The following is an 11,267-nucleotide window of genomic DNA, read 5'->3' as shown; positions in this document are numbered from 1 at the left end:
GCTGTATTTGTTTGAGAGGCTGTAGTTGTTTGAGAGGCTGTATTTGTTTGAGGGACTGTATTTGTTTGAGAGGCTGTAGTTGTTTGAGAGGCTGTAGTTGTTTGAGAGGCTGTATTTGTTTGAGGGGCTATATTTGTTTGAGGGGCTGTATTTGTTTGAGGGACTGTATTTGTTTGAGGGGCTGTATTTGTTTGAGGGGCTGTATTTGTTTGAGGGGCTGTATTTGTTTGAGGGGCTGTGTTTGTTTGAGGATCAGTATTATTTCGTGAGGCTCTATTAGTTTGAGGGACTGTATTTGTTTGAGAGGCTGTAGTTGTTTGAATGGCTGTATGAAGTTGAGAATCTGTATGAGTTTGCTGGACTGTATCAGTTGAGGATATCTAGGCACCATTTCCTTTAATTATTTAACTGATTTTTCACAGTTAAAGTGAGCAGCCACATCCCAGAATATAGTATAACAACCCTGTGACAGCTCACTAACATTCGGAATTGAATTACTGAATGGGCACAGCATAGTGAAAGTCACCACTGAATCAATATGAGAAATACAGATGTGTCTGATGGTGTTCAATGAACATCACAATTATTGAGAGAATAAAGCTTCTAATTATAATGAGTTAATTAATGTGATCTAAACCCTCCAATCTTTGGATTGTTCGAATTCAATCTCAGTGCTATATATATTTCATCACAACAGGGACTTAGCTCATCTGTCGTAATCTATTTGTTTAAAATCTAAAATATGCATATATACAGATTCATATGAAGCAAGTTGCAACCTCAATATCCCCGTGGAGTTCCTGAAAAGTATAAATTTAAAGCTCTGGGACTGTACCGTTTCAGCGTTTAATACAGATAAATTGTGTGCAGCACATAGCTGACAAGTCAGTTCACACAGAAAATGCATCAACCAATTAACAGTATCCAGAAAATATACTTTATTATCCTTGCTATTATTGGTGCTCCTGGTAAGTAACTATACCCACTGAGGCTGTGTAAATCTGTGTGTGAGCTGATATCTAGATTTGGTTTGTGACTGATAATGTTCCACATTTGTCGACTTGTTATGCAGACACCCGATCAGCGAAATCATTTCATTAAGTCAGATATCTTGAATTATGTCTGCAGATTGATTACATAACTCAACTGAAATTAAACCTCGGCTTGTATCTTACAGTCTTGCTGTATTATCAAGTTATTGTCTTGACCTAAACATTGTGTACCGGTTGAAAAAGACCATTTAGCACAAGCACATTTCTGAGGGAAGGTATTCCTGGGAGCATCTGCAGAATTGTGTTGAGTGTGCGTCACTAACCCGAGGTGGAACATCTGATCGCAATGACTATGTATTACTGTGAGTATCTGTCACTGTCACTGTCACTATACCCACTGAGGCTGTGTAAATCTGTGTGTGAGCTGGTCTCTAGATTTCGTTTGTGACTGATGACGTGACACATTTGTCGACTTGTTATGCAGACACCCGATCAGTGAAATCATTTCATTAAGTCAAATATCTTGAATTATGTCTGCAGATTGATTACATAACCTTAACTGAAATTACCCCTCAGTTTGTAGCTTACAGTCTTGCTGTATTATCAAGTTATTGTCTTTATCTAAACATTGTGTACAGTTGAAAAAGACCATTGCTACAAAAGCAGGTCAGAGGCTAGGAATCCTGAGGCGAGTAACTCACCTCCTGACTCCCCAAATCTTGTCCACCATCTACAAGGCACAAGTCAGGAGTGTGATGGAATACTCTCCACTTGCCTGGATGGGTGCAGCTCCAACAACACTCAAGAAGCTCAACACCATCCAGGACAAAGCAGCCCACTTGATTGACACCCCTTCCACAAACATTCACTCCCTCCACCACCGACGCACAATGGCAGCAGTGTGTACCATCTACAAGATGCACTGCAGCAATGCACCAATGCTCCTTAGACAGCACCTTCCAAACCCGTGAACTAAACCAACTAGAAGGACAAGGGCAGCAAATACATGGGAATACCACCACCTGCAAGTTCCCCTCCACATCACACACCATCCTGACTTGGAACTATATCGCCGTTCCTTCACTGTCGCTGGGTCAAAATCCTGGAACTCCCTTCCTAACAGCACTGTGGGTGTACCTACCCCACATGGACTGCAGCGGTTCAAGAAGGCAGCTCACCACCACCTTCTCAAGGGCAATTAGGGTTGGGCAATAAATGCTGGCCTGGCCAGCGTCGCCAACATCCCATGAATGAATTAAAGAAAAATTAGCACAAGCACATTTCTGAGGGAAGGTATTAATGGGAGCATTTGTCACTGCAGAATTGTATTGAGTGTGCATCACTAACCGAGGTGGAACACTTGATCACAATGACTATGTATTACTGCGAATATCTGTCACTGTAGAATTGCATTGAGTGTGGGTGACTAACCGGAGTGGAGCACCTGACCCCAGTGACTATGTATTACTGAGAGTACCTGCCATTGTAGAATTGTACTGAGTGTGGGTGACTAACCGGAGTGGAGCACCTGACCCCAGTGACTATGTATTACTGAGAGTACCTGTCATTGTAGAATTGTACTGAGTGTGGATCACTAACAGGAGTGGAGCACCTGACCCCTGTGACTATGTATTACTGAGAGTACCTGTCATTGTAGAATTGTACTGAGTGTGGATCACTAACAGGAGTGGAGCACCTGACCCCAGTGACTATGTATTACTGAGAGTACCTGTCATTGTAGAATTGTACTGAGTGTGGATCACTAACAGGAGTGGAGCACCTGACCCCAGTGACTATGTATTACTGAGAGTACCTGTCATTGTAGAATTGTACTGAGTGTGGATCAGTAACAGGAGTAGAGCACCTGACCCCAGTGACTATGTATTACTGAGAGTACCTGTCATTGTAGAATTGTACTGAGTGTGGATCACTAACAGGAGTGGAGCACCTGACCCCAGTGACTATGTATTACTGAGAGTACCTGTCATTGTAGAATTGTACTGAGTGTGGATCACTAACAGGAGTGGAGCACCTGACCCCAGTGACCATGTATTTCTGAGAATAGCTGCCATTGTAGAATTGTACTGAGTGTGGATCACTAGCAGGAGTGGAGCACCTGACCCCAGTGACTATGTATTACTGAGAGTACCTGTCATTGTAGAATTGTACTGAGTGTGGATCACTAACAGGAGTGGAGCACCTGACCCCAGTGACTATGTATTACTGAGAGTACCTGTCATTGTAGAATTGTACTGAGTGTGGATCACTAACAGGAGTGGAGCACCTGACCCCAGTGACCATGTATGTCTGAGAATAGCTGCCATTGTAGAATTGTACTGAGTGTGGATCACTAACAGGAGTGGAGCACCTGACCCCAGTGACTATGTATTACTGAGAGTACCTGTCATTGTAGAATTGTACTGAGTGTGGATCACTAACAGGAGTGGAGCACCTGACCCCAGTGACCATGTATTTCTGAGAATAGCTGCCATTGTAGAATTGTACTGAGTGTGGATCACTAACAGGAGTGGAGCACCTGACCCCAGTGACTATGTATTTCTGAGAATAGCTGCCATTGTAGAATTGTACTGAGTGTGGATCACTAACCGGAGTGGAGCACCTGACCCCAGTGACTATGTATTACTGAGAGTACCTGTCATTGTAGAATTGTACTGAGTGTGGATCACTAACAGGAGTGGAGCACCTGACCCCAGTGACTATGTATTACTGAGAGTAACTGTCATTGTAGAATTGTACTGAGTGTGGATCACTAACAGGAGTGGAGCACCTGACCCCAGTGACCATGTATTTCTGAGAATAGCTGCCATTGTAGAAATGTACTGAATGTGGGTCACTAACAGGAGTGGAACAAATGGGTTCTACTTTGAAATCATTCTATCAGGATCACTAATCTCTCCGCTCCAGGGAGTTTCCTCCAGAAAAACAAAAACAAGAGAACACAAGAAATAAGATAGAAGTAGATCCAATGTCCTATGGAGCCTGCTCCGACATTCAATACAATCATGGCTGATCTAGGGTTTAAACTTCACCTTCCTGCCCATTCACCATATCCCTTGATTCACTGTGAGACCAAAAATGTATCTATTCCAGCCTTAACTGTTTTCAATGATGGAACATCCACAACCCTCTGGTGTCGAAAATTCCAAGTATTCACAACCCTTTGAGTGAAATAATTTTTTCTCATCTCAGAGCTAAATGACCTGTCCCTTATCCTGAGACTGTGCCCCCGTGTTTTAGATTCCCCGACCAGTGGAAAACCATCTTTCAGCTTTTACCCTCTCAGCCCCTTCAGAATCTTGCATGTTTCAATTAGATCGCCTCTCATTATTCTAAACTCCAAAGAATACAGGCACAAATTACAGGCAGCCTTTCATCATAGCACAACCCCCTCAACTAGGGACCAAATTATTGAACCTTCTCTCTGTTGCCTCCAATGCAAGTATATCATTTCTTAAATATGGAGACCCAAACTTCAGACAGTATTCCAGATGTGATCTCACCACACACCTGTACAATTGTAACAAGATTTCTTTATTACTGTACTCTAATCCCATTGTAATAAAGGCCAACATGCCATTCGCCTTCCTAATTGCTTGCTTTACCTGTATGTGAACGCTTTGAGTTCCTTGTATGAATACACCCAAGTCTCTGAACATCGACACTTACAAGTTTCACACCTTTCCGAAAATATTCTGCCGTTATATCCTTATGACCTATGTGAATAACTTCTCACATCCCTACATATATTCCATTTGTCGTCTTGTTGCCCACTCAGTTAACCCGTCACGATCTCTTTGCAGCCTTTCTGTGTCCTCCCCATGTCTTACCTTTCCACCTAGCTTTATATAATCAGCAAACTTAGATACATTAATCGCTGTCTCTTCATCTAAGTCATCGATGTAGATTATAAATAGCTGAGACCCCCAGCACTGATCATTGCAGCACTCCATTATTCATTGCCTGCCAGCTTGAAAATGCCCCATTTATGCCCACTGTTTGTTTCCTGTCCATTAACCAATCCTCTATCCACGCTCATATATTACCCCCAACTCCATGAGCCCTTATCTTGCCTCTTGAGCTTTTGTGAAGCACCTTTTCGAATGGCTTTTTGGAGATCCAGTTATACTACATCTACTGGTTCCTCTTTATCTACCCTACTGGTTACATGTTCAAATAACTCTCATCTGCCAAACAGGATCTCTGTTCAGTGAAACCATGTTGACTTGTTCTAATCATACTATGCTCTCCTAAGTGCATTGTTTAGACTTCCTTAACAATAGGTTCCTCCTTTCTTGAAAAGCAATGTAACAGTTGCTAACTTCTAATCTGATGGAACAGTTTCAGAATCTAAGGAATTTTGGAAAATCGTAACCAGGACATCCACTAGCTCTGCAGATATCACTTTTAGAACCCCAGGGTGTAGGCCATCAGGTCCTGGAGATTTGTTGGATTTTAGTCCCTCCAGTTTCTCCAATACTTTTTCTCTGCTGATATTAATGCCCTTAATTTCCTCACTCTTTTTAGCGTGTGGTTACCGTCTATTTCTTGTGTGAATCTTATGTCTTCTACTGTGAAGACAGACACAACATTTTTGTTCAGTGCCTCCGTGTTTTATGAATGCAATCGGTGATGAAGGGGATGAATTTTGCTATTGGTTGAAAATGTTGTGTAGTAAGTATATACAGTGAAATACATTGATATTGCTCTGTTTCCTACGGAACTGCACCAACGGAAGCAGATGTTAACTATTTACTGACAGGTAAACTGCCGCACAGCACTGGTGCAGTATTCTAATCTTCTGCATAATGACTTATTCTTACTCGAAGTGTGGTGACTGCAAACACTGTCTGCTGCTGGTTAATCTCCTTCCCCAGCACTGTGCTGAGAATCTGTGGGTCATGGGTTCTGGGTTTTGTTTTCTTATTGTTACACACGATGAACGTTTGGCTGTGGTTCGTGACTATTCCAATTCTGCAACAGATTAGGTTTTAACAGGTTTGTTCTTATTATGATTCCGAGTCTTTACAGATAATAACCTGCAGTGATCTCTGCCCTTTGCTCAGTGAGTATATGCCCCTGCGAGGAGAGACACCTATAACTAAGGAACAAATATTACATATAATCCATTGATCTGTCTGGCTGCAGCAAATAATATCATTAGTAAACTGTTAATTATGAAATAAACTGTGCAGTGATTCAATAAAGACACCACTTCAATATTGGTAATGTTATTGATGAATTGATGAATGGGATTTATAATCACAAGTGGCAAGATCATCTCCATGTATCCTCTCCCAAAACGATTTATTATGTTTACAGCCTTTATTAGGTAGCCCCTCAGCCTTCTCTTAGCTTGAGAAAAGATATTTCTGCTTGTATTTCTCTTCCTCCGGAAATGATCCCCTGTGCTTTGAACGCATTTCTATGCTGTTGTTAACCTTCCATTCTAAATTAAATCATTTGTGAATCTGTAGCTCCGAAAGCCTTTGCCCGTTGAGTACTTTATCAAGTATCAGTCCCCTTTCTACCTTAAATCACTTGGAGTTGTTTGATGATTCCGTTTAATTATTTCTTGGCTGTTATTTCCTCCTATTTCACATCCCTCTCACTTCTTCAGTTTCTGAATCCTCGCCACCTGCTCCATTCTGCCCCCTGTTGTCCCACAACACGTGTGTCTTCCTTCCTCCTGAGCTCGGAGCTGCTCTCCAGATGTCCATTTATCTTTCTGTCCATGTCACTCCGCGCAACTCTGCTGCAAAGTCCAGTAAACCCGAGCTGCCCTTTGACTCACAGCAGACGGGGATCTTTCCTGACCCACGGCAGTAGGTCGCTTCCCAGCCAATTTCCCTTGACCGGCTCCCGTGGGCACATTCAGAGAGCCCCATTTGGAATTTATTGGTTTGGCTCTGTTTGCGCGCCATTCCCAATGGAATTCCTCTCTCCTTCACTCGCTCTGAAGTACTCAGGTTCCCTTTATCACCATTTCTTCCAGTAAATTCTTTCACCCTGAAATGGAAAGAAATCAACATTGCTTCTCTTTTTCGCCCCTCCCTCAACTTTTCATGGTCCATCTCTGGCACTTCCCTTCCCTCTCTCATCATCTTTAATATCATTTCAGGGGATTGACTGTGCACCAGTATCTACTATAATCCCACCCACTCTTACTTAACTGAACTTTCTCCCATCCAATTTCCTGTGGGACTCTATTCCATTCTCCCCTTTTTCTCACCTTCCACTCCAAAAGCCTTCACATGCAACACGTCATCCTGTGCCATGTCCAACTTGTCCAGCTAAAACCAACACCAGATACATCGTCCCATCCACTCCTGTCCCTGGCCCCTTACAACACACTGGTTTAGACTTCTGTCACCCCCACCCCGCCTGGCACCTTCCTATGTAAGCGTAGTAGATGCAACAGCTGCCCTTTTATCTCCTTCCTTCCCACTGTCCAGGGACCCAAACTCTCCATCCAGGTGAAACAGAGATTGACCTGTACTTCTTCCAATGTAGTTACTGTATTCATTGCCCACCATGCAGTCACCTGTACCTTGGAAATGACGAAATGCAGAATGAGTGATTGCTTTGCTGAACACTTCCTTTAAGTTTGCAAACAGGACACTGTGCCTCTGGTTACTTACCCCTATAATTCTGTATCCCACACTCACCTCCCTGTCCTCAGCCTCCTGGACTGTTCCACTTTTAAGCTGAATGAGGAACAGCACCATATTTTTTCATTGGCCCATTTACAGCTTACCAGACTCAACACTGAAATTAACAGCTTCCGATCATAACCACGGCCATTTTCTCGGATGGCCTGTGCTTGTAACAGATTATGGCTACACCAGAGTCACAGGAATGAGGTATGGGCTGGTGATTGCTGTGAGGGTCCCCTCTCTGTACACGGCCGACTACCTGGTCCTCATGCCTAGGGCCTACCTAAATGTCTGCGTCACGTTCCTGGACTACAGAGGTCTCTTATTGGCCATGTTTTTCTTGTGTTCATCCCCCTCTGTTTATCAGCTGAAACCAATTTCTCTTCCTGTGGACCCATCTTCTTTTTCATTAATTGTCCCATTCACCTTGCACAATCAGACTGTTTGTCATTGAATCAGTCCTGCCCTCCACTGGAATACACACCTTGTTCTTTGCTCCCCACACCCACCTTTTCTCTGACCCTATCATTGCTTCAAAAGGTTTAATCTGGAATAACTTTCAGTTCCAGGCAAAATACCGTGGACTGGTGGAGGCTTTCTAGCCAGTGGGCGGGGATATGGCATCCTTGTGAAATTCCAGCTGTTAACTCTGTGTCTCTCTCCACAGATGCTGCATGTTCACTGCTTGTATCAGATTTAAAGCAGGCTCAGTATTTGGAGTGCGTTCACATACTTAGACCTGCATATTAACAGCAGCAGATATGTTGGCGGGTGGGAGAGGCCATAGTTTCAGCATGCTATGATATTTGAATGTGTGTCTTTGAGTTCCCCACTTGGCAGTAAGCCTATTGGGCAGGCTTGGCTTCCAGTCGCATGATGTGGACAGTGGAGGAGGCCGTCGGGCTGAGTATAGCCGAACCGTGATCCCGAGGGGGAGTTGTCCAATCGGGTGCGGTCCAATCTCCTATCCTGAAAGAGAGGTCCCCATCCACTGAGATCATCCAATCCCAGGAGGGTCCAAACCCGGACACTGAGGTGGTGCAAATTCTAGGCAGAGTGAAGGTTGGTTTAACCCTTGGGGTGTCCAATCGTTGACATAACAGTGGGGGTGTCGATCTGAAGTTTTGACTCCCGTAGATCACGGAGGGAGGAGGCGATTGTCAATTTGGAGTGCCTTTGTGTAGAAGGTAGTGCGTGATGGAGAAACTTGCCCCGTCAAGGGTAAATCTGTAAAACAGGTTTAGTTCGAGACTTGAAACCTCATTATAATATTTGACATGCTGGCTGACCTACCTCCTTGGTGCATTGGTCTTCCCCTCCTGTTCCTGCTCTGTTAAACATGGACATGGGCAGGTTGGAAGCGGCTTGAGTTCATGGTTGAGATTTCTCAGTTTTAAACGCTGACCCTCTTGCAATTCACCCATTCTTGATGTTAAAATCCATCCCTTACTCTCTGGGTCAGACACGGAGAATATTTGATCAGTAATTTCCAGTCTCTTTTCCCTTCTCTCTCTTACAGTTAATTTAGTGGCAATTGTGATTCTGTCCCGGGGAAAGTGCGGACTCTCCACCTGCACCACTCGCTACCTGGTGGCCATGGCAATGGCAGATCTACTGCTCATTATTACTGATGTCATACTGTGGCGGCTTAGTTATTATTATTTCCCGGACTCTTTCCTGACCATCACCCCTGTGTGCAGTGTTATCATTGCCCTCCGTTATGAAGCCGCAGACTGTTCAGTCTGGTTCACCGTCACTTTCTCCTTTGATCGATTTGTGGCCATTTGTTGCCAGAAGCTGAAAACTAAATATTGCACCGAGAAAACAGCGGCTGTGATTCTTGCAACAACCTGCATTCTGTTCTGTTTACAAAACGTTGCCTACTACTTTACAAATGAACCTGGAGAGATAATCAACAATGTACCGTGGGGATGTTATATGAAGCCAAGCTATTATACTGATCCTGGATGGATGGGATTTGACTGGTTTGATGTGAGTCTAACCCCAGTGCTCCCATTTGTTTTAATTCTGTTGCTCAACGCTCTGACAGTCAGACACATTTTAGTGGCCAGTCGAGTCCGTAAGGGACTGAGGGGTCAGAGCAAGGGAGAGAATCGAAGTGACCCAGAGATGGAGAGCAGAAGGAAGTCTGTGATTTTACTCTTCACCATTTCCGGCAACTTCATACTTCTGTGGTTGATGTATGTTATATATTTCTTCTCCTGTAATGTTGCAGGGAAAGATCTTGAGGATTACACTGATCCTTTCTATAACTTTGGACAGGTTGGATGGATGCTGCAGGTTTTGAGTTGCTGCACAAACACATTTATTTATGGGGCAATGCAGTCCAAATTCAGGGAGCAGTTCAGTCGTGCAGTGAAATATCCAGTTACATTAATTATTCAATTAATCAATAAACAAAACTCAGAGCAGCCCAGAGGTGGGTCAAGTATTTCTAGTCCATGACTGTACAGGAGCCGACAGCCCTGGTAACTCAGCATGCTGCCTCTCGGATGGAGGAGGCCGAGAACCTACCTGGTCCCCATGTTAGCTGATAACAGTTCTCTCTCCTCAGGTTCAGTCAGTCTCACCCTTAAAATCTGCTGTCATCAAACTTCTCCTCAATAAAACAATCCTTGACCCCTCTGCCTGCAGAATCATCCTATCTCCAGCCTCTCTTTCCTCTCTAAGGTATTGCCATCTTACTAATCCATGCTTGATTCGTTCATTCCTGGATATCCAGATGTGAATCCCGCCAATCAGGCTCCACGTGCCACAGTCGCAAAATGCGTCTTATTCTAGTGACAGGGCATCTGCAAGGGCGTCCGGTGTACCGGGGCCTCTGCGAGGGGATCCGGGGTCCCAGGGGCTCTGCAGGGGGGGTCTGAGGTCCTGGAGATCTGTAAGGGGGTCTGGGGTCCTGGAGGCTCTGCAAGAGGGTTTGGGGTCCTGGAGCTTTGCAAGAGGGTCCGGGGTACTGGCGGCTCTGCAAGCAGATCCGGGGTCCTACGGTTTCTGCAAGGGGGTCCGGGGCCTCTGCAAGGAGTCCGGGTCCCAGGGCTCGGTAAGAGATCCGGAGTCCTGGAGCTCTGCATGTGAGTTTGGGGTACTGGGAACTCTGCAAGTGGATCTGGGGTTCCGGGGCCTCTGCAAGGGGATCTGGGGTCGTGGGGACGTTGCAAGAGGGTCTGAGGTCCCATGGACTCTATAAGGGGGCCTGGAGCCTTGGAGATGTGCAAGGGAGTCTGGGGTCCCGCGGGCTCTGCAAAGGGGGTTTGAGTCCTGTGGGCTCAGCAAGAGAATCTGTGGTATTGGGGGCTCTACAAGGTGGTCCAGGGTCCCGGGGGCTCTGTAAGGGGGCTAAGTCTGGATTTGGGGGGATGGGAGGTGTCTTTATGGGGTTGACAATCTGCTATCCGATGGTCTATAATCAAAGCAAAATACTGCAGATGCTGGAAATCTGAAATAAAAACAAAAAGTGCTGAAAATACTCAGCATGTCTGACAGTATCCGTGGAGAGAGAAGCAGAGTTAACGTTTCAGGTCACAGACCTTTCATCAGAACGGGCAAAGGATCGAAATACAATAGGTTTTAAGCAAAT

At 44.7% G+C, this 11,267-nt stretch overlaps 1 protein-coding gene across 1 annotated transcript; it reads left to right on the top strand.

Annotated features, from left to right (window-relative positions):
• The first annotated feature begins 901 nt into the window (after positions 1–901).
• On the top strand, positions 902–10,132 carry LOC137365830 (probable G-protein coupled receptor 139). Its single transcript, XM_068028071.1, has 2 exons — positions 902–968; positions 9,186–10,132. Exons 1-2 carry the CDS (start codon positions 902–904, stop codon positions 10,130–10,132), a joined length of 1,014 nt encoding a protein of 337 aa, XP_067884172.1.
• The last annotated feature ends 1,135 nt before the right edge of the window (positions 10,133–11,267 follow it).

The sequence above is a fragment of the Heterodontus francisci genome, unplaced genomic scaffold (genome assembly GCF_036365525.1).
Source record: "Heterodontus francisci isolate sHetFra1 unplaced genomic scaffold, sHetFra1.hap1 HAP1_SCAFFOLD_420, whole genome shotgun sequence".
Lineage (NCBI taxonomy): Eukaryota > Metazoa > Chordata > Chondrichthyes > Heterodontiformes > Heterodontidae > Heterodontus > Heterodontus francisci.
This window is presented reverse-complemented; position numbering and strand designations above follow the sequence as displayed.